We start from the raw sequence: 24,180 nt of genomic DNA on the forward strand, positions 1-24,180 counted from the left end.
TCTGGTCCATGGGGTCACGAAGAGTCGGACACGACTAAACAACAACAACACCATACCTAAGATTTTTAAAGTGCACATTTAAAAGTGTAAAGCAAGGGTAGTGGACTTTTTCCACCTGTGGGGCACATTCCCTTATACCTTTGGGGGAAACCGCATATCCATGGCGATTAGGGCCAGAGGCAAACATGGGTACAGCTACAGACGAAAGTGGGCAGAGTGACTCTTAGTGCAGTAGTGTGTGTTTTAGCCATGGCAAAGTCTGAGATTGATACATCGCTTTTCTCCATCTGGGCAACCATTATCACAGTTGAATGATTCATTCCAACCAGCCAAAATCATTCAAGTAGGGCATAGAGCAAGGCCACTTGGAAGTGTGGCCTGAGGAGAATCTGAAGAGCTGACCAGAGAGGCCTGGAGGCATTCAGCCTCTGGGCCTGAAGTTCTCTAGCCCATAGGGCAAGACAACGACAAGCATGAGCAAATTTTAGTTTGCAAATGTGTGTCCTAAATAAGCTTTTAGGAAGCCAGGCTTGGCTGTGGATCCATGTCAAGTGTCCAAAAAGTCAAGACACAAACCCTTTAGAACATACCATCTTTGGTAGGTAGTTGATCCGACTGAACATGTGGCCCTGTTTTTCCATCTAAATACGAGTCCACAAATTGACAGTGATCTTCTCCATGCCCCCTCTGATCTCCTATGTCGTAAAATTTACCTGAAAACATGAAGATCACTTTTTAAAAATGAGTGAAATTCAAATGCCATTAAATAATGATTAGAGGAGTGTTTATGACCGTCCTAAAGAATTTGACAAGAGGTGCATAAAACTGACCAGTCCCTGACCAGTAGACCATGCCTACAGCCCTATAAACATGTTTGGCCAAATCCAATTTGCTGCTCCCCACCCCCAAAAAGCTAACCGACCCAATTGCAACTTACTTTACATAGCTTTGCACATTCACATCTGTGTGTGCTGGTCCTCATTTAGCTGGTCGTACATCTGTGGAAGCCTGTTCCATGGGTATATGGCCCACTACCTGTATCATTTGCCATCTCAAGCATGTACCCTGTCAGTGACAATCTCTGCTAAGCCGGCAGCAGCCTTTTTAGGTGACTACAGATTCCATGCTCTTTAAAGTTGAAGGCAGGAATCTTTGTTCCACTTTACCATCAGTGAAGCACTGAATGAAGCAAGTGGGGATGATCTAGCCTACAATGCTGTACATCCTGTTCAATCCTTAAAACAACATACTGATGCAGCTGGTGCTGGGATGTCTTCTGGATTTTTGATCGCACAGAGATGAGTCATTGCTAGCACTGAGAGCCATAGTCGGTCATTGCCCAGTGCTCTTCCACATGGCAGATGGAGCACAGCATTGCCACCCAAAGTAGTTAAGGGAAGCTTTTTCTCCAGACGGCAGCATTGACAAAGTGCTCTGATGGCATGATGCCCCTGGTCAGCTCACAGCACCAACCATCCCATACTGCTGCCCTCAATTTCATACCTGTAAGTGAATCGCTGAGGTAAATTTTGTATCGGAGGGAGTTGCACAACTGTACACCAACAAACTTCTTGTACCAAGTCCTCTTGACAAACTGTTTCCCCTTGCATTCAGAATAGGAATCAGAATTGAATTTGATTTGAGTCCAGATGGCATCTTTTCCCACTGTAAGGGAGCAACAAATAATCTATGTTCAAAAATATGTGCGTAGACATTGGAATGAAGTGAAAGAAAGAGACATATAGGAGCATTTTTTAATTTTTACCCTGTCTTCCACTATGAAATGGCCTCAAGGCAGCTCACAATAACAAAACAACAAAAAACAAAACAAAACAAAGCAAAACAGTATAATAAACAAGAGTTGGAAGATAAACCAGAAGAACTAACAGATAAAAAGGAAAGTAGGTATAAATAGGAAATAAAAGGTTATGAAAAGGTCTCATATTTACACCAATTTCTGATCAGAACTCAGGCACAAAAGCGTAGTAACCAGTTAGACAGGAATAACAGCTCCAATTTGCTCAGCTGAATTGATGGGACAACTGATTTGTACATTTCTTTGAAGTTTAGGTTTCAACCAATAAAAAGGTTTAATACATTGTAGCAAGAGAAATACGGGATGTGTGAAAGGGTCTTCTGCGATGCAGCACTGAGATTGCAGAACTTGGTACCTAAGTAAGCCAGGCAGGTTCCTTCCTTATACCAATGTTTGGTAACTTCCCTATTGCATTTAAATTACTGTTTGTTCTGAGATTTTCTAGTTCGCGTTTCTGCTGTTGCTATAGCCGGCACTATTCACTTTATTGCTTTGATTATATTATTGTTTCAATTGATGATCTAAGCTGCATTGGAGGCCCCTTTGGGGGCTGAAAAGTGGGGTAAAAATGGATTTTGTAACTAAAATAAATGCTGAGAAACACATTCTGTTGGGGGGGACGAACCACAGAAAGGAAGACTACCTTTTACGCCATATTAAACATGAGTCTCCTAAATGAATTAAGAAACTTACCCTCCCTCAACTGTATCAGATCCTTTCCTCCAAGTTAAAGACCTTATACGGAGCTTACAGTCCCCCACTATAAAGCTGATGGCAGCCAACATTTTTCAGAGAGCTGCAGAAGCTGATGGCAGATTTTCTATAGCAGTGGCTGGACACTGCTGCATGCTCTGTTAAATCACTTATTAAGTGAGAAACAGCCTATTCATTTCAGAGAGCTGTCTTTTAATTTAATGACAGGCCTGAGAAAATATGAGCTGTGCCTGGCTCATTTCTGCCCCTTGGTTCTGAGCCGGTGGAGCGCCACCTCCAATTGATTGGGCAGGCCTCAGGTAAACATTTAGACTGGCAGGAACTCTTTGCAAACAGCGCAGGTCAAAAAAAACCAACCCCCCCAAAAAAACCCCGTGAAATCATATGCAAAATGCCTTTCTCTTCCAAATCCACTCTGTCATACGGCAGTACATTATCTCACCTCAGAAAAATGCTCTCACCAGAGTATACTATAATGTATAAAGGACTTACTTGAGATTGGCTCTGTCACTCTTGGGTCCGCTAAGGAGAAAAAACAAGTGCTGGGTCAGACTGCAAAATAACTTCTAGCATTTCAGAAGTATGCTGGGGAAAAAGGTTTACTTCTTCAGTTGACATGAATTGTAATCTGTACAACTGCAACGTGGTTTGAAATCAAGACAGAACACTTGTGAGCTTACGTTAAACTAATAAGCTGCTCATGACTACTTTGAAATACCAAATACTGTGCTTTTAAAAGTGCTGTCTACCTGATGTTTTGATCTATTTTAGGACCTTTTAAATGTGTCAGGGGGGTATATTTTTTGTGTCTTTACATTGTATTTTGTGTCTTTACATTATAAACAACAACAAGGCCTTAAATGAGGTCATAGCAATTTTGAGAGTAATTAATTAATTAATTAATTAATGGCATTTTAAACCAGGCAGGGAGTTGTATTTAAAAATAAAATAAAAATTAACAACATTTCCAGGTACCAGATTAAAACGTCATTCTTGAGGAAGTTTGTGTAAATGCATAATTCCCATATACGTAGCTTTCACTTTATCTGCTGATTTTTCTTACAGCGGGTAGATATTAAAACGCATAAAGAGCTAGAGAGGCTTGTAGCTAATTGGTACACTTATTAAAACTCTTACCTGATTCAGTTTTAAATGGCTTTGATTCGGTGCTCGGTCCTTCACCAAGGGGGTTGCTAGGTATCACAACAAATTCATAACTAGGAAGAAAATGGAAGGAGGGATACACCCAGTTCTTTATTACAAACATCAAGCATTGCATGGTAAAGTTTATCATTGGTTTATCTAAAAGGACTGTTGTAATTATTCCTGAGAATACAGTGGTACCTTGGGTTAAGAACTTAATTCATTCTTGAGGTCTGTTCTTAACCTGAAACTGTTCTTAACCTGAAGCACCACTTTAGCTAATGGGGCCTCCCGCTGCTGCTGCGCCGCCAGAGCACGATTTCTGTTCTCATCCTGAAGCAAAGTTCTTAACCTGAGGTACTATTTCTGGGTTAGCGGAGTCTGTAACCTGAAGCGTATGTAACCTGAAGCATATGTAACCCAAGGTACCACTGTACTATGATTTTGCTACGTAGCTATAATTTCTACATTGAAAATTGCACGAAAGTTGCACATATATAATCACCTGGACCAAATGCATACATGCATATTTTGCCACATATACATGCTACTGGGACCCACAATCAGTAAGGCAATCTAGAATCATAGAATTGTAGAGTTGGAAGGGACCCCAAGAGTCACCTAGTTCAACCCCCTGCAATGCAATCCTGCTGTATATGCATACACAAACAACACAAAACACACACATGAATTTGTTACTTGTGATTATTTGGAAACAGGATGAAAGCACATTTCTGTATCCTAGTGACTTGTGTGTTAGAAACTCATTTTGTATGAAGCCTCTCTGAATGTGTAAGTTTTCATGAAAACATTTAAGATATATGGGTAAGAGTATATGGTCCTCTCTCTCCTCTTGGGGGGAATTCCTTGCACAATGAACTGACCCTCAAAGCTTGTTCAAGTGGTTCTGTGACAGGCCTCAGGGCCACTTTAGGTGTTATAGTAGTTACCATGCACCTACGTCTATTTTGTAATGTAATTACATATTTTTCACCACTAGAAAGCTGTGGAAACACAGGCATCAGGGACAATGACTGTGTAAAAAGTGGAAGTGTGCAGGTCCCAAATCAACATGTCAAAGATGCATAAAACAGTGCACTGTGTCCTCTACATGTTTACTATCTAGTGTTTTAATGCCAAGAAACAGCTTTTAGCTTCATTTCTTTTGTGTGGTCTATGCAGCTCTTTGGGGACGTGGGTGGTGCTGTGGTCTAAACCACAGAGCCTAGGGCTTGCAGATTAGAAGGTCGGTAGTTCAAATCCCCACGATGGGGTGAGCTCCCATTGCTCGGTCCCTGCTCCTGCCAACTTAGCAGTTCGAAAGCACCTCAAAGTGCAAGTAGATAAATCGGTACCATTCCAGAGGGAAGGTAAACAGCGTTTCCATGCGCTGCTCTGGTTTGCCAGAAGCAGCTTAGTCATGCTGGCCACATGACCCGGAAGCTGTACGCTGGCTCCCTCGGCCAGTAAAGCGAGATGAGCGCCGCAACCCCAGAGTCATCCGCAACTGGACCTAACAGTCAGGGGTCTCTTTACGTTTATGCAGCTCCTGAGACAAGCACTGTAGTTGTACATTGTCTGAAGTCCCAAGACAGATATGCAATCAGCACTCAAGTGCAAGCTAGATTAAAAGGCCACGGAACCCCTAAACAGTGTATGCCAAATAGTTATTTGCCTTCAACTGTTGGAACAGGTTATGGACCAGAGAAGTCTACCACATCACATATAAGAAAAATGTTCTCGCACAGATTAAGTGAACATTATTTGTATTGCAGTAAAGACTTTTTCCATAGGAAATTGCTATCCCATATGGAATCTTGGCAAGCAGAAGGAATGGCACTATTTTCCAGATCTTGCAACAGTGCAGAAATGTATGTGCATAGAAAAGGGGAATAAAAAACCCTCTCAATATGCAGTTTTCAGTTGAGTTGCTGGCTTAAAATCTCAAGCAGAAAAGGTACATCTATCATGAAACCTCTTTATTTAGATTTATTGGCATATTCAGAAAGTTACTAGAAAATCTTTCTAACCACTTTGCTGAGCTTGTACACCATTTTACCTGCTAGTATTTAGATCTAGAGGAAGTTTGAACTTTAGACTTATCCCTTCTTTCCATTGCTTCTGCTCACAGTACTGTGTTTTGAAAAAAATACTGTATTTTTTGCCCCATAGGGCGCACCTTGTTTTTTTTTTTTTTGGGGGGGGAAATAATGAAAAAAAAAATTATCCCCCCCCCACGAAGCCCGGGAATGCAGGCAGCTCTGTGCAACCCTAGGGAGCCCAGCGCGACTTCGAGTCGGGCTCCCTAGGGTTGCGCAGAGCTGAGTGAAGCCCGGGAATGTAGGCAGCTCTGCACAACCCTCAGGAGACTGGTGCGAAGTTGCGCCGGTCTCCCGAGGGTTGCGCAGAGCTTCCTGAAGCCTGGAGAGCAAGAGGGGTCAGTGCGCACCGACCCCTCTCGCTCTCCAAGCTTCAGCGAAAGCCTGCATTCGCCCCATAGGCCGCACACACATTCCCCCTTAACTTTATTATTGTTTGTGCTCAAATTATATAGACAAATTGTGAATTGTTAAATCATAAAGCTTTTAATCTATGGCGCAAAGCAAGAATTCTGTTTTCCGGTTCAGTGTCAAAGCTGTTCGGCTGAGAAGGCATTCAGTGAAACCAATTTCATTGATGTTCCCTTACTCTTTAGGCACACAGAACTGGCCATTTACCAGACAAGGATAGCAGAGATGGATAATTTAATTGGACTGGAAGAGGGCAGGTGTCCTCTTGTATTAAACAACCTTGAAATATTTTTCATATCTCAAGAAGGCACACATAAATTTCTTTAGAGACCCAATTCTAGCTAAGGTGTGAAATGGAGATGGCATATAGAGAGATTCAAAACTATATACATCAACATATGAGCAACCTGAGACTTTACTTTCAAAAACATAAGGAAAGCGATAATTGAAAGCTACATAATCCGGAGAACTTTGCAGGAACAAGAACAAAAGTTAAGCATGAGCCCCATAATCTGAGTAAACGCAAATGTGAAAAGGGCAAGAAATTGTGGATTTCAGAATATGAAAAGGCATCTTTCTGAAGAAAACATTGTGGGAGGAAGACAACCATGGAATAACCACCAGCAATGGCCAGTATGATGGGACAGAGAGCAATAAATGGCTCTTACAGTAATCATGAAGACCTCTTGAACATATTGGTGGTGGAGTCTGGGTAAGCACTATGCAAGCATATCGTTGGTAACTGGAAAGGCATTCCTAGTGCAGACATCACTTCTGACATCATCAGATCACACTGGGTGCTGCTGACTAGATACTAGCAGCTGTTTGCATGATGTTGATCCATCCCCCTTGCCTCCACAGCTGCTTTGGGATGCTAGTAGGTAAGAGCATGGACCCCTCCTTTATCTGGCCTGTTTGCTCAGTGATGCTTGTGGCTGATTCAGTGACACCTGCCACACCTCTCAGTACATAATCACCTCACACAGGAAAGTGTATGTTTGACAACTCTACTAAAAATAATGGGGCAGCATAGGCAGTATGGATAAATCTCAGCCAATGGCTCCAGCTGGATAGCTGCTAAGCCCGTGAATCCACGGTAACATAATATGTCAACAAGGACTTTTTTCTATTTCATCCGGAGGAGAGTCTGCATGCTAGTTAAGCCAACATTATCCAAGCTGGATTTAACAGCATAGGTTCCATTCCAACACAGACCCAAACATGCTAAAGTCTGTGTTGGATTGTAGCCAAAGTATACAACTAGTCACGGCTTGCTATGGGTGCATAGTATTCAATGGTGGTCCAACTATTATTGTTAGTTGATCAACCATAACTTATTCTATGCGGAGTTTTTATTTATTGTGAGTGATTTGCTTTAAACTCCTCACATGAAAGCAACTGTTGAAAGATCAAGACATTTGAGTAGGAAGATTCATAATACACAAATGTTGTTTTGCTTGACGATCCAGCCAAATGTTATTCGCTCCAACAACATTTAATAATTTGAAGAATGCTGAGTGAACCAAATTATGGGGTAAGATGCTTTGTATTTTCCTAGCTGCTTGCATTTTGTCAAGTCTAAAGATGTTATTTTTCCCCACTCTGAAATGCTGCACACATTATTTTTGATAGCTCGCCAGGTTCAAAAGCCAAAACACTCCTCACCTATGGAAAACAAAATCAAAATAACCAATGAAAAGGACAGATTATCAGACATGAGTTACTATGAGAGAATGGAACACCTGCATCGGGTCTGCAAAAAGCACATGGAATTTTCCAGCAATCCAGCTGTCCAACAAAATCAAAAGGCAAGAAAGTGTCAGCAAGTTTTAAAACTGTAACTGTGTTAAACAGGTAATGGACAGTATGAATATCCCTTAAAGCAACACTGTGGGGCAGAAGAATAAGTTTATGATGTCATGTCTCTACCCTTCTAGTTCCTACAAAGTTATGTTTTTAGCAGGGCGATCCTGTGTTTGGTTACTTGGAAGGAAACCTCATTGTGGTAATTTTGTTCAGTGTGCATAAGACTGCAATAAAGAGATATGCAGCAAGCTTACAAGCAACCACTAGCCCTGTCACAACAGCCATCCAAGTTATTTCATTTAGTCTTTCTACTGGATTTACCCTTCATTTGCAGCATTCACAATTCCGGCTACAGCGCAAATTCTCAGATATGTTTAGGACAATAATTTCTTGCCCATAATGAACAAACAAGGCCTGGGACGCTGTTCCTGATATCTTCCTGACACAAGAAGATGCATCTATGGAGATAACCTTCAGTTGCAGCTAGAGATGCCCTTAGATGGGGGGGGGGGGGGCAAGTAGGGATAAGCAAATCTGTGAATTTCAGTTTCCTTCAGATTCTCATTTTCCCAGTCTTGTTTCACATTTCCACATCAGTTTGCAAATCTTCTTTTTCAAAAGGTGTTGTGAAAATTCAGCAGCATTTTAGTGCAAATCTATTTCAATATACATAGTTTTATGTGCAATTTTGCTTAAGCAATTTCCCTATATTATAATGCCTTTTTAATGCTGTTTTCATTTATGTTTACTATTTTGTGCACACTTTATTCAAATATATGCATTTGTACACATTCCTTGGCAAAATTTTGAGCATTGCAAATTTTGAAGGATGGCTGTGTTTCAGTTTGTGTATTGTTTCAGAAAGTGTGAATGAGGTAGGTTTGCCTTTAAGCATGAGCTGAATCAAATTTCTCCCCATCCTTAGGTGTGACTATAGTAGCACCTCTCTAATGCATAAATCATATATACAAACATGCACACTTGTCAGCTTGCTTGTACAACTGGCTGTTTGCATCTTATGAAATATAATGTTGAAATGTTAGACATCAACTATAAAACACATTCTCTCTCCCCTCCCCTCCCCTCCCCTCCCTCTGAGAGTAATTCAGGAAGGGGAGTTACTGCAGAAGTCAAGAGTGGGACTTGGGAAGAGCACACCTTCAAAGAAGCAACTCCTGGGTGCTTAGAACCCCATCATATATCACATGGTAGTATTTTCTAATTGTATTACCTTGTGTTAGGTTTCAGGTTTTCTACAGTAGAATGAGTTTGATTTGTCGTTATAATAGTCTTGTCCTTTCCTGAAGGGCTTCCATTTTCAGTCGATACAACTTTATATTCTGAAATGATGAAGAAGATTTGTGTTCTGTTATCCTGTCAGTTTCATTTGTTTCCTTTAATCTCCTGGAGTGAATCAGAAACAGTAATAGAACAAAGCAAACAACATTCGGAATGTCAAAGTGCCAGCCCAGAACAGGGAGATCAAATGAGAGCTTGTGTAGGAAACTCAGTGACTTGACCTTTGGGAGAAAGAGAGATGTGTCTGGTGTGACACATTCCCTCAAGCAAGAACTACAAATCCCAGAGTTCCTGCTGACACTTCCTATGCACAAGGAGGAGAACCTAAGCAGGGTTGGAATTCAAGTGGAATTCAAGAACCATAATCTGAGACTAAGATCTTAGGGACAGTACTGCAGATCTCCAGACTCCACCCCTCTTAACTCCTTTGTATGTTAATGGTGTCTTGATTAGTCTTTGTTGTTTCTGTTTATTTGAAAACTGAATACAAATTATCCCCCAAACCGAGCAATCCTGACATTATATGCAAGGGATGGAAAGCACAATCTAAAGGACATTAGTTAGTGTACCAGCCAGATGAGCAGGATAATAATAAAGGGAGTGGATGGCACTGTGGTCTGTCTAAACCACTGAGCCTCTTGGGCTCACTGATTGAAAGGTCAGGGTGAGCAATAATAATAATAATAATAATAATAATAATAATAATAATAATAATATACATGTCATTCAGGAGCCTAAGTAACACCTCTAGTTTTTAGAACCAGGCAAGAATAGCTGTGGGGAAAGTGCAGGCTAGTAAAGAAAGACTAGCAATATTGTTCAGGCTCTAAACTTTAAGAGAACCAAAGTCTAACCTGTAACAGTTTCATTTGGTGGTTTTTCCCAATCCAGTACGACAAAGGTTGGGCAGCCTTCGACAGTTACCACAGTGAGGTTGGTAGGAGGCTTTCGTGGAGGGCTAGTAGGTACCTCTGTGCTGTCCCCCTCTTCCGTTGGAAAGTATTGGAGCGTGTCTGTGATGGAGCACGGCACATCTTCTGGTTTCTTTATATACAACACACCTTCACCTAGAAAAATAGCATCTGTGTTAAGGTGTTTTTAAAAAAATATCCAAGTAGCAAATGTGGTGGTAAAATTGCCAGAACTGGACTTTTTCAGGTGGTAGGGCCCACAGCTGAATGCTTCTCCATAAAAAAAACTGAAAGTAAGTTAGCATGTCAGATATCTCTCCTGATATCGATTTTTAAGGTTCTTGGTTTTTAAAAAAATATAGTTATGTAAGTGATGATCAGCTGCAAGAAAAGTTTTGTAGAAGCCTGAGACCCTTGAAAGTGTTTTGGAGAGGACTGTTATTCTGATGACTATTTTATTATTAGGCTTTTCATTATGTTTTATCATTAATGTTCTGTAATGTGTTTTATGGTGCTGGAGGAGACTCTTGAGAGTCCCATGAACCGCAAGAAGATCAAACGTATCCATTCTTAAGGAAATCAGCCCTGAGTGCTCACTGGAAGGACAGATCGTGAAGCTGAATCTCCAATACTTTGGCCACCTAATGAGAAGAGAAGACTCTCTGGAAAAGACCCTGATGTTGGGAAAGATGGAGGGCACAAGGAGAAGGGGACGACAGAGGACGAGATGGTTGGACAGTGTTCTCAAAGCTACCGGCATGAGTTTGACCAAACTGCGGGAGGCAGTGGAAGACAGGAGTGCCTGGCGTGCTCTTGTCCATGGGGCCATGAAGAGTCGGACACGACTAAACAACAACAACAAATGTGTTTTAATGTTGTACACTGCCCTGGGATCTTTTGATAAAAGGAGGTATACAAATTGAATAAGTCATCATCAAAAAGCTGCACACTGAACATCAGGAGCTGCAGGGATTAAGTTCGTGAGAGGGAGAATGATTAAAAGAGCTTTTAATTTGGGAACTTGGATGATGAGCAAAAATAATTAATATGGTTAAATATCATTTTCACAATCTGACATTACTGCAGCTATTTTAGACATACCTGTGAACCTTCGTTTGCCAGAAGCATCAGTATCTGATGTAGGCTGTGAATTGAACAAAGTTCTATTACCTAAGGAGAGGAAAACCACAACACAATTTTAATAAAAGCACTCCTTTGTAAAGTTGAAATGGCACCTCATATTTCATCTCTCATTTTAACCTTCAATCCACTCCTTAGTGCCTGTTTGGAATCATGCTCACTTTCTATTAGGAGTGAGCTGAATTTGACTGTGATGGAAAATAAAAGCCTCTTTGCACTGCCAAAACAAAGATAATCATAAAATAAATGGCTGAGCTCATTATTGCTGTTGGAGTCACTTCATGCATATTATACAACACCCTCTCTGAATTTCTAAAAAAGATTCTTTTATGTTTTGCTGATGCTCCAGTCCTTAGGGAGGCACATGGGTCTTGTACTTAGCAACACTTTTAAAAAGGTGGAAGGGAAACCTGAGTCAATTCCCCTTTCCATAGCATGCCATGTTCTTTAATGCCCTGGAAGTTGAGTTGACCTCTGGGGCATTGCGGAGGAAAAGCATAGTTGCCACCAGGAACATAGAATGTTTCTTTTTTGCTTTGCTTTGTTTTAATGATGCAGGAGTGCAGATATCCACTGTAGGTTTCTTGTCATCCCACGAACCTTGGAGATCACAGCCCATCAGACAACACTTTTCTAAGTTCCCCTTCACCGCCCAGACTATAGTTTACAGCTGTAATATTTCCAAAGAACTAAGCATAAACTAGCATACACTGTTGTCTCTCCAGTACTGAGGTTTCCTCCATCTCACCTGCTTATTCTGCACTCTTTCAACCATGTAGTAACTCTTGCTATCTGCAGTATTACTATGTGGGATTTGATAGGTTGGTGCAAGATGTGTGAGCTATAACTCCAATACGTATATCACACTCTCTGACATTTCTCCGATGAAAATAGGGACGTCCCATTCCATAAAGATAATTTTATTATTTATACCCCACACATCTGACTGGGTTGCCCCAGCAACTCTGGGCAGCTTCCAACATATATATAAACATGATAAAACATTACACATTAAATAACCTTCCCTGTACAGGATTGCCTTCAGACAGCATGGGAGTCAGATAAATCAAGGATGTCCCTGGAAAACAGGGACACTTGGAGGGTCTGATATATATTTGGAACGAAGTGACATTACTTGTACTGCTAAAACTGCTGTTGGTGCTGCTGGAATATTAACCTATGATTTACGCTGCTAATTTGACATAATAAAATAGCCAGAGAAAACTGCCTCTCACCATATGAACCTACCCAGATCCTGTGATCACCAGGTGGGGCCTTTCTATGTGCGCCTCCTCCACAAAAGATCTGGAGGGTGGCGACACAAGAACAGGTCTTTTCTGAAGTGGCTCTCTGTTTGTGAATGCTCTCCCCAGGGAGGATCAGCTGGCACTTTCATTATACACCTTTAGGCACCAAGCAAAAACATTCTTCTTCAACCATCAGCCTTTGCCTGATTAACACCCTATACCTTTTTAAAAGAGTTTGTGGTTTGGGGAGGGGGTCATTGTTTTATTTTGTTCTTTTTATTATGTATTTTGTACACAAGATTTTATATATCTTGTATTTTTATGTTGTGATTACCCTGTGATCTACAGATGACGGGCTGTAAACAAATTTAATCCACAACAACAACAACAATAACAACCTACAAATGTACACCTAAAATTCTTACTATAATCTGGAGATGATGCTGCTGTAGGGGTTTTTTTATGTGAGCTTGTTTTCCCATGAGCTGCTGGCCCTGTAGGCTTTGCTGTGGAAAATGAAGAGGCTCGTGGCATCAAGACATTTCCTATTGGAAAATAGAAACAAATCTGAATGTCCACTTAGAATTAATGTAGCATTGATTCTAAATAAAACATTTCACAGCCCATTGAAGAAATTCAACTTTTTAAGTAATCTTCTTGCTTGATTCTAGAGATGTACAAGCAGATACAAATTATTATGTCAGCTTCAAGTGATAAAATGATTTAGATATAAATTTACATTTTTATATTGCATATCTATGCAACTTTCTGCGGTTTTTTTCTTGGTTCATTTGTGCCATACTCTATGTGTTGAAAGGGATAAATGGATAAACAACGGTAGACTGGATCAGGCTCAGCTAAGGGAGAGAAAGAGAGAGATCCAGACATGTATTAAAGTATTTTCAAAGCACCTTTCACCCCCAAAGAATCCTGGGAACTGTAGTTTATTAAGGGTGCTAGAAATGGTAGCTTTGTGAAGGTAAAGGCTCCAGCTTCCAGAACTTTGGGAAGGAAGACATGTGCTTAAATTATGGATCAAATAGGCTTTAATTATATAGTGTGGGTCTGCCCATAGGCATAAATTGACATAAACACAGGCATAAATGCTGTCTATCCATGCTTAATAGCTTTCAGTGGAATTTTCATATTTAATGTGAATCTCCATCCACATTCTGGGAGATTGAGGAAAACAATTAAAATATCTTTTGTAAATCCCTAACTAGCTTCCTTTCTTCTCTTCAATCCAGACAAACTCCTTCCCTGACCATTCCTGCTATGTCTGTTCTCTTCCATTCCAATGCCTCTCTGCCTATGGTCTTTTGCTTGGCTTCCTCTATGGACAAAAGCCTTTCTCAGCTGTTGTCCCTCCTGCCTTGAATTGCCTTCCAGAATACCTGTGTGATGCCACCTCTCTAACATTCTTTGAATTTCCCCTCAGGACCCATCTTTTCCATGAAGCTTTTGAAACCATGCCCTCATCTCCATAGCCTACTGCAACTAAAATTAAATTAAACTTAAGTAGAGGTTACTGAAATATATGCACTCTTCCCTCATTGAGGCTTGCCTTTATTTATTTTCCCACTTTTGTGCTGAATTATCAATGGAAAAAGATTAGTTATGATGAGAAATCTAATTTCTTCCTCCCATTAAAAATGGGAGACAATTACAAACTGTTATTCCTGTCCTGTAATTCGGTGAGCATTGAAGAAATGTTGGCAGAATTTATCCAAACTAGAGAGACTTAATTCTTTTAGCAAATTCAAAGAAGGTTGCTTGTTATTTGTTATTACAAGTACTTTTCTGTATACTCAAAAGAACTGAAGTTCTGCTTAAAAAGCTGTTTGGCACTTTTCATGGTTGAAGATGGATGCGGGGATATATTAACAGTTATGCCCTGCCAGTAAACATTCAGAAGCTTGCAGCAGATTTATTAATATGTCTGATTACTCCTTCCATTTTAAGTGATTAATGATATCATGTCACACAGGGCACAAACAAAGCACTTTTTACATAATGCCAGAAAGAAAAATGAGATAGTTTGAAAGATAAAATTAAAGCAGTCTATTATTATTATTATTATTATTATTATTATTATTATTATTATTATTATTATTTAAAAACCCTCCTTACACAAAATTATGCTGAGTCTTGAAATACCCTATCTTAAAAATATATATAAAATCCCCATATTAATAGGTTTTCTTTTTCTCCTCTAGAATTTACTATACAAGTAGCTTCCAGTTCATGTGTAAACTGTCTTCAGTTTTAGGAAAAAAGGAAATATAAAAAGGTATCAGCAGTTTAGTATCTTACATTCAGATGAAATTTAATGAGAATGTAAAAACAACAACAACTGGGGACATGTTAAAACACCATTTTTTGTGGAATGCCATTATCCAAGACCCCCTTCACATATGCTATAGTTGTGAAGACTCCATACAGATTCTCTACTGCACACGTGGTTAGTTCTCTGCAATGTTCATAGAAGAAACTAGGAAAGCCCCAGTGCATTTAGAACTCCGTGCATACATCAGAACCACTAAATGAAGTCAGTTCATCTTCATCTGAACACTGAACTATGTTCTATGGTAATATCCCAGGTGGTTTTGTGTGTGTGTGTGTGTGTGCAGGTGCGTGTATATCACAAACACGTGGACAAGGTTGATCATGTAAATCTTCTGACTTAATTGCTGCTGTACCAGGAAAGAACCCAGATGCTTGTACTATAGTATGCAATGGAACATCAACCTAGAAAAGCAGCTCCTTTCCTTTCTTGGGATAACTGGGGCTTATAATCAAGACTGGGGCTTTTAATCATTCCCAGGATAGCTGTAAAAACATTATCATAGTTCAAAATGAATGCAAAAGAATCCTTCTTGTCTGGATACCTCTGACACATTCTGTAATTGTAACTGTTTCAATACTGAGAAAAACAGAGTTTGTTAGAAACAAATTACAAAAGCCCCATGAGATGAAAGCAAGTGCTTGAGCATATGAAAAAAAGCAAGATTTCTGGATTATGCCCATGGTCAAAAACATTTATTTCCCCAGGTATTTGGCTTGACTGAATTGTTGCTGTTGGAGATGAGCCCAGCCCTTGCTGGACTTGCTAATTTGTTGTTTGTTTCAACAACATTTTTAGAAGGTTATATTAATTTATAATGTAGTTTTATGCATGGTTTTTAATATATTGCACCTTGCCTTGAAACTGAATTTAGTGAAGAGTGGTCTAGAAGTGCCTTAAATAAAATAATGAATGAATGAATGAATGAATGAATGTAGAACAACTGCCTCATGAGACAACATACCTGAAACTCCAGGTTTACCGGTCACCGTGTTTGGTGGCAAAGGTTTTCTTCGCATTGGTGTAGGCTTGGCAGGAGCTAAGGGAGGTCGCGGAGAGTCAGGTGGTGTAGCTACTGTATAACGTTACAAGACACCACTGTTAACGGAGGAACCGCACACCACGTAATCAGAAAGAGAAAAATGGCTAATAGCTACACTTCTCAAGCAAAATTTTAAGGCATGAGCTTCAGCGATAAGAACTGCAAAAGAACACAAAACACAAGACAGGGAATAGCTGAAAGGAGTTATTTTGAGCTTTTACATTTCTTGCATGAAAATATGCATGCTTCCAGCATCAGACCAAAACAACAGCACAGCAAGGCAGCTAAGCTAGTTCATAAAAATGTATGCCTCCTGTTCAGTTGAGAACCCTTCTTTCATGACCTTACATTGATAGAAAACAGAATTAAGTGGCATTGACAAGCCAGTTAGGTCAAGGTGAGCACAAAAAACCAATAATTTCTTGCAATAAGGCTACTGCCACCGATGCAAAAATATGAGATTTGGGCACTAATATAACACTGGTATTGGTCAAAGGAATAGAATAAGACATCCCTGATCTCTCCTAGAGCAGAACCCACAGCTCTTCCCACATCAAGTTCAGATGATGGCCCTAGTGGGAGAGCGGTGATCTTCAGAAATCCACTGTGAATTAATGAGAACCATAGAATTGTAGAGTTGGAAGGGATCGTGCCAAAAGCATTTGACCCATCCATGTGTTGGCCGGTGAAGGGAGGAAGGCTCGACACACAACTCTTAAAAAGTAAGTTGCCCATGCTAACACAGGATATATTCCTAGGTTTGGAATGTAAGGGCTCTCTAGATACAATGCAGGTGGACTGTATAATATTAGCTGGGTATACTCTGATTTCAGAACTATTATAATGGATACTACGAAAAGTCAGTTGATGGATAATTTAATTCCATTTGTGCTCCAGGTGCCTATCTGTTAAATGTTGCAATTGTTATGTTATTTAACTTGGTGTCAAGACTGCAGTAACCAGCCCTTTTATGTTCACGTAAATTAAAGCCCACTGTCCTTTACAGGGTTAAAAGCATTCTGTAGTTTATATTTTTAAAGCTTTTCTTTCCATGCATTCTTTCCAAGATTTAATTAATGCTAGATAGAATTTGAAGGGAGAAACTTTCAAAAACATCAGTATAACAAGCTCATGCATAGCTTCAGAGAGGTTGCAGTATGTGATTTGAAGACCAGCAAACAGAGATGCCAAAGCAGCACTGAGCAGTATGGACTACTGTGATGAATGCAAATTATTATCATGTATACATTCTTTTCAACAGGAGCACACAGATTCCCAAGATGATTATCAATCATTCCCTCTAAATAGAAAGTAATTTAAACGTCAGTTGTATGCACACTTACTGGAAAGCAAGTTCCATTGGGACTCGGTGGGGTTTGGTTTCAGGTTATCAAGTTTAAGACTGGGCCGTTAATTTATTAACTGAATTTTTCTACTTGTTAAAAGTGTCTTCAATGCTAAAAACAGTGAGCAGCATTCCATTTGTGGAATGGGGATTCCCTGCCTCCTCATTTTCTCTGCTGCTCCTGGCATCTCTTAGAACAGGCATAGGCAAATTTCAAACCTCCAAATGTTTTTGAGACTACAATTCCCATCATCCCTGACCACTGGTCCTGTTAGCCAGGGATGATGGGAGTTGTAGTTCCAAAACATCTGGAGGGCCGGAGTTTGCCTATGCCTGTCTTAGAAAACAGCCCCAACGGACTTGACATGAACACATCTGTCAGTTCCAGTTGCTCTCATCCTCTCACTTCAGTTCTTCATCAGTTTGTGATTTTTTAAAAAAATAAAAAGGTATCACTTTTGCAAGCAATTTCCCCTCATTTAATGTATTTCATGGCATTTTTGTTTGTGGAATGCTCTCTCCAGGGAGGTTTGTCTGGCACCTTCATTATATATCTTTAGGTGCCAGGCAAAAATGTTCTCTTCAATCGGGCCTTTTAAATAAAATACAGCCTTTTAAATATGTTTGTGGGAGGGGTGGTTATTGTTTTGTTGTTTTCACCTTGTATTTCAGTTTTGTGAACAGCCCTGAGATCCTATAATGAAGAGCTGTATGTAAGACTAATAAATAGATAAATAAAAAAATAGGGGTAATCTTAAAAATGGGGGTGTCTTATACACGAAAAAATACAGTACTCACTAGCGTATCCATTTTTATGCACTTTCCCCCAATATACCAATTTTTGTACAACTATGCTGGCTGTTTAGCCATAACAATAAACATTCATTCATTTTTGTACATATTACCGTATTTTTCGCTCTATAACACGCACCCGACCATAACACACACGTAGTTTTTAGAGGAGGAAAATCCGTAGGCATGCCACTCGTAGGCATTCCCTCCATAACACACACAGACATTTCCCCTTACTTTTTAGGAGGAAAAAAGTGTGTTATGGTGCAAAAAATACGGTATTTGGTTGCAGAACCGCATCAGAAAAGTGAAAAATTCAAAGGAATTTAGTATTTTGATTTGCTTATTATTTTGGAACCTGTGGAGGCAGGTTCACATTAAGATCCTAAACAAACCAAATTGTCTTCTCCACCCATACTGGGGATTGGAGGAACCTGATGAAACCTGGGCGGCAGGAGCAAGAAAAATGGCCAGGAACCCGCGATTGCCTTTTACACAAGCAAAAGTGCCCTCCATTTGCTTAAGTTCTCAAATAAATCCAAGCCAAAATGCATTTTTACATCATTGGAAATGTATCATTTAAATATGCTTAATGCGCAGTATAATGTGTAAGATAATAGTGACACTTCAGGCTTTGAAGAGAGAGACTTTTTATTAATTAATCCATGGAATAGTTACAACATATTTCATTTCCTTGTCTTGTGCTCTCTTCATAGAGTGACTGGACAAAGTGTGTTTATATCCTTTTCTAGTATTGGGTCTCCAGTTAAAAATTTAGCAGGAATATCTGTATGCACTTTGATTTGTACCCATTCCCTCCTGAAGGCTTCAGTGGGATAACAAGGGTGATATTCCAATGCCCCCAACTTTAAGACCTAGATACTCTCCTCAGCTAATGAACGCCAGTGGGAAAGAGGACAAGTGACATTTTTTTAAAAAAAATGCTTTTAATATATAATGGTTTAAATTTAAATGGGAAATTATTTCCAGTAAATGTTGCTGGACATAGTAATAGAAGATTCTTTACTTACCAGGGTCTGGTTTTTTTCTTGCGACTGAGGAATGCACTGATGTGTTTGAACCCGTACTAGAGCTTGTACTAAGAAGCCTAGCAGCATCCTGGTCTATTAGTTTGTTGCCTGTGAAATAACATTTAAAAATGCATATGTCATATTGCACATGTTCAAAGAAACACAAGGGATTTCCTCCAGACATCTGGTGAAATGCCCAAGGTCAGTGGATCTGGTCAAAAATCCAGTGACCAGTAACACATTCATTACTGTAAATCCATAATTTTAATAATTCAAGAGGTGGGTGAAGGACTTTTAACAATTTCTACATTTGGCCTTCGCTGTTAAACCCTCACATGAAAATCTAGATTATAGGAAATATTTGATTCATTTATAAACATTGTCCAGATGAAATACTGGGGGTAGGAATTCAAATACATGGCTTATCACTATTTCAATACCCTTTATGAATATTAGAGATTTCTTACAAAAACTGCATGGTCCTTACAAGAGTTGACTAAGGCTGTCCCATGTTTGAATAGCTGACTTCCTCCAAAGTCCATGAAAATAAAATTGTCATGTCTATTACACTTACGAATTTGTCTTCTCTTGGCCTACCACTTAATAACCACATTGCTTCTGAATGATCCAATTCTTTGATGCCTCAACCAATATAAGCAGCCTCATGTGATTGCGTATTTGATTTGTTGTTTGGAAACTGTTTCATGGTGAAATACTCTTTGAATTGGCAAGGGTTATTACTGAATGGCAGCACTACATAAAAAGTCTACATAAAGGTCACTACCCAAATTGTTAAGCAGAAACAGTTACTACAGTTCAGAGATTGGAATAATTTACTGAACACAGTTTGAAGAAACTGTAAAACTCAAACTTGACCTACATAACGCAGATTATCTTTATTAGTTCACCATATAATGTGCAGAATCCAATGTTGTGCATGGAGTTTTCCACTTGCACACCAGAACTTCTTCTTTCCTCTCCTCCCCACGTATCATCAGCCCTGCACAGCCTCAGAATCTGCTCCTGACAGTCCTCCACTCAAGTAGATTTTGGGAGCCCACAGGGGACTGTACTGGGGATCAGGATCAATACATTCCATCATCCAGACAATTCACTTGGAGATTATTGCTCCACCTCCATAACCTAAACACATCATTTCAAAATAATTTAAATCAAACTTTCTTTCAGGTATGTGTGTTTAGGATTCCAGCATTTGACTGTAAGCATTCTGTAAGCATTTGACCACTACCCTTTTAGCTGCATAAACATCATGCAAATATTAATTATATCACCTTTCTACCTTCCTTTTCAGCTGTTTTGTAGGCAGTTCAATATGAAAGCCCAAACAGAAATATGCAAAACACAATGGAATCCTAAGGATGTTTACTCTGAAGTAATTCCATTGAATTAAGTGGAGTTTGGTCCCAGGTACGCGGGTGGCGCTGTGGGTTAAACAACAGAGCCTAGGGCTTGCCGATCAGAAGGTCGGCGGTTCGAATCCCTGCGACGGGGTGAACTCCCGTTGCTCGGTCCTAGCTCCTGCCAACCTAGCAGTTTGAAAGCGCGTCAAAGTGCAAGTAGATAAATAGGTACCGCTCCGGTGGGAAGGTAAACAGCATTTCTGTGCGCTGCTCTGGTTCGCCAGAAGCGGCTTAGTCATGCTGGCCACATGACCCGGAAGCTGTACGCCGGCTCCCTTGGCCAATAAAGTGAGATGAGCTGGACCTAATTGTCAGGGGTCCCTTTACCTTTAAGTGTACATATAATTGAAGTGCTAAATGTCTTTCAGAAGAAATTAAATATTCAACTGATAAATAATTTGTTGCTCATCCTGGGCACAAACAATATTTATATTTAAACCTTAACAATAATAACAATTATAATGAAAACCTCTGTTACCTTTTGGTACTTTATCCCACGTCAAGCCTCCAGATGTTCTTGTTCTGCCAGGGGCTGGTGTTGTTTTACCAACAACTGAAAAGAAATTGCAAAGAAAAGTAAAATCAATAGAAGGTAATGATACATTTATTTCCACTGCCGACTATTTCTAGGCAGGGAGCTGAGATTATGGTTTTATGGCTGTTAGTTTCCCTGTTTTTGTAAAAATCTGAAAAATTAAAAATAACATTTATCAGGAAATATCAGAAAGGTAAATACTGATCATACATGTGTGTTCCTCCACTAACTTTGCTGCTCAAAAAATGACTAACAATGCAAATACAGATAACTGCAAAAACAAGTTCTTTTCAAGGCACATTTTACTTGAAGTATCTGGACAACAGATTATTATTATTTATACATTAAATGTATATTAAACCAGTAATGATGTATGGATAAAATTATGTATTTTAATATTGAATTAAATTACCATTGGAGACCCTCCAAAAATTGGACTAGAACTTTTTGTAAATGCGATCAGCCCCAATATCTGGACTATCTCAGAATATGCAGGTTAGAATTGCAAAACAATGCTTCAGTCTTTTGTAGCGATTAGCATCTAAGCCAAGTCAAAGTAATAAAAGAAGTAATACTATCCCAATACAACAATTAACAAACAAACAAACAAACAAACAAACAAACAAACAGTTAGAACTGGAATCTTACTCTATGGAAAAAGGCTGCAAAAAGCTTTTTCGGAAATAAACTTTAACATGTGCTTCCCTCAAAACTTAGGAAACAAAATTGCTGATATGTACTGCTTAGATATTGGGCTGTGAGTAACAATACGGATCTGTAAGCATTTGACCAACTTTTTTAAAAATCCAAAAAGCAATATATTACCAGGTCTGGTCTGTGACTTATCAGTCATCTTGGGTTTTGCAGTAGTGAAGTATACTTTATGTGGTGCTGCTAGAAGGAAAACAAAACTAGTTTAATTTCTAAGGATATGAAGTACAGTAAAGATAACATGCAGCGTAAGAGATGATCCAGGTACTGCAACTAAAGGCAAAATAGGAGTCTGTTATGTTAAAAAAAGTCTAGCATTATCTAAAATCTGTTTTAGAGGATTATGCAAGCTTACAAAGCATTTATATAACCAAATCCACAATTTCTGCTATTTCAGCAATTATCCCAACATTTGACATTTGATTTTTTTAAGAAACAAAACAAAAAAACCCCTCAGGTGTTATCTCAAGACATCACTCACCCTACCAAGATAAATTCTGTGGTCCTTATCATAATTTTATATGATACATAAATGTTGATACTATAATGTAGCAGCTAAGGTATAGGTAAAATAATTCAAACCCCACTTTGGGAGTTGAGCACAGCAGATCCACAGCCAAAACTGAAACCCATAGAATGGCTGAAGGGTTTGTTTGCTTTCATTTTTATTGTCAGCAATGGCTTTGTCCACTTTTATTTTATTGTCAGCATGCAGCCCCTAATAGATTATCTTTGAGGTCCCAAATTTGGGGATCGCAGCCTTCAGTAGAAAAATAGTTGCTGCCCCTCTCCTAACCTGTGAGCTTGCACTTAGAAGGTTGAGCATGTTGATGGAGGAAGAAGAGGGAAGAGTTATCTCTGTTACAATCAAATGTTCAAAAAGTAGTTTTTGGAGGGTTAAAATGTGTGTACAGTCATACCTAGAGTTGAATGTGCTTTGGGTTGAGCGCATTTGAGTTGCGCTCCACGGCAACCCGGAAGTAATGGAGCGTGTTACTTCTGGGTTTCACTGCTCGCGCAGACGCTCAAAATAACATCACACGCATGCGCGGTAGCAGTGAAACGAGACCCGCGCACACGCAGACATGCCGTCGCATCTTGCGTTCCATTCGGGATGTGAACGGGGCTCCGGAACGGATCCAGTTCGCATCCCAAGGTACCACTGTATTATTATAATACAACGAATGGGAAATATATGGTTAACATTCAGGAGCTACTTAGCAAACACTCAAAATACTGAATTATTTCAAATGAAACAGCATCAAATAAACAAGATTACCAGTTTTCAAATGTGGACTTTCAGTTGCTGTTACACCTCTGAAGGGCTTGGATGAGGCTAAAAAGAAAACATCTGAATTAGTGTACACAGTGTCTTCTTTAAATGGAATGCTATGGATTTCAAACAAAAAGTAGACCCTTTTCCAAAGCAGCGCAGAAATTAAAATGCTCGTTGCTGGAAATCTGGTAGGAAGGCATTATTTATTTTTATTCATTTAACAACATATTTATACTGCTTGATTGTAAGAAAACCTTTAAGCCATTTACAAAGTCATGCATTCATAGATGATGGGAATTTTGAGACTAGGAGAAAATTCAGCATTAACAGACTGAGACTGAGAAACAGAATGATGAGGTAGTGTTTTGATGACAATCAAGGCTAATGCATGAGGTGGTTGTTTCTAAATGGAACAGCTAAGAAGCTGGCCTGGAAGCAATTTAAGACATAAATCAAGCAAGTTAACATTGTCCCCCCTGCCCTAACCCCAGCATAAACCTGTAGGAAAGGTAAAGAAATAATTTCAGCCAAGGAAGAAAACAGAAAATAAATATTACCCAAAGTATCTTTGGAGCCATCGAAAACATGAATGTGGAGGTTAATTGACCCCAGGTCCGTTGCAATTGGTGCTACAGAGAACAACATAGGATTGCCAACTGAGATTAGGGCATAGTTTGTCTGAGTCACACATGAGATGAGAACAAGTATGAGTCTTTCTTTATTTTGTTTGAGAATAATAAGACACAACATGCTATTTTCTTGCAGGACAGACATATTACAAAGTAACATTTGATATTTTTATTAAGTCTGTAATTAGGTACGTTGTATGCTTCCTGGGAAATGTTGGGAAAGATTGAGGGCACAAGGAGAAGGGGACGACAGAGGACGAGATGGTTGGACAGTGTTCTCGAAGCTACCAGTATGAGTTTGACCAAACTGCGGGAGGCAGTGGAAGACAGAAGTGCCTGGCGTGCTCTGGTCCACGGGGCCACGAAGAGTCAGACATGACTAAACGACTAAACAACAACATGCCTCCTGGGCAGATACTAAGACTAAATGAATAGCTATTTATATTAAACCTACCTATGTCTCTCTGC

At 39.5% G+C, this 24,180-nt stretch overlaps 1 protein-coding gene across 43 annotated transcripts in view; it reads right to left on the reverse strand.

Moving 5' to 3' along the window:
• The window catches only part of ABI3BP (ABI family member 3 binding protein), a 128,813-nt gene that overhangs the window by 2,554 nt on the left and 102,079 nt on the right, over positions 1-24,180 (reverse strand). For 33 of the 43 annotated variants that reach the window (XM_082220943.1, XM_082220944.1, XM_082220946.1 and 30 more), the window contains 14 exons: positions 23,641-23,712; positions 23,087-23,143; positions 21,922-21,990; positions 21,040-21,114; positions 19,141-19,248; positions 15,895-16,005; positions 13,012-13,131; positions 11,301-11,369; positions 10,143-10,355; positions 9,221-9,329; positions 3,668-3,747; positions 3,023-3,052; positions 1,504-1,665; positions 591-713 (listed from right to left, as the gene is read on the reverse strand). In XM_082220943.1, coding sequence (XP_082077069.1) covers positions 591-713; positions 1,504-1,665; positions 3,023-3,052; positions 3,668-3,747; positions 9,221-9,329; positions 10,143-10,355; positions 11,301-11,369; positions 13,012-13,131; positions 15,895-16,005; positions 19,141-19,248; positions 21,040-21,114; positions 21,922-21,990; positions 23,087-23,143; positions 23,641-23,712 — 1,398 coding nt within the window. The remainder of the gene's footprint in view (positions 1-590; positions 714-1,503; positions 1,666-3,022; positions 3,053-3,667; positions 3,748-9,220; positions 9,330-10,142; positions 10,356-11,300; positions 11,370-13,011; positions 13,132-15,894; positions 16,006-19,140; positions 19,249-21,039; positions 21,115-21,921; positions 21,991-23,086; positions 23,144-23,640; positions 23,713-24,180) is intronic. The other 10 variants (XM_082220970.1, XM_082220969.1, XM_082220955.1 and 7 more) reach the window with 6 other exon arrangements.

This window comes from Podarcis vaucheri (genome assembly GCF_965113315.1).
Source record: "Podarcis vaucheri genome assembly, chromosome: 4".
In the NCBI taxonomy this organism is placed as follows: Eukaryota; Metazoa; Chordata; class Lepidosauria; order Squamata; family Lacertidae; genus Podarcis; species Podarcis vaucheri.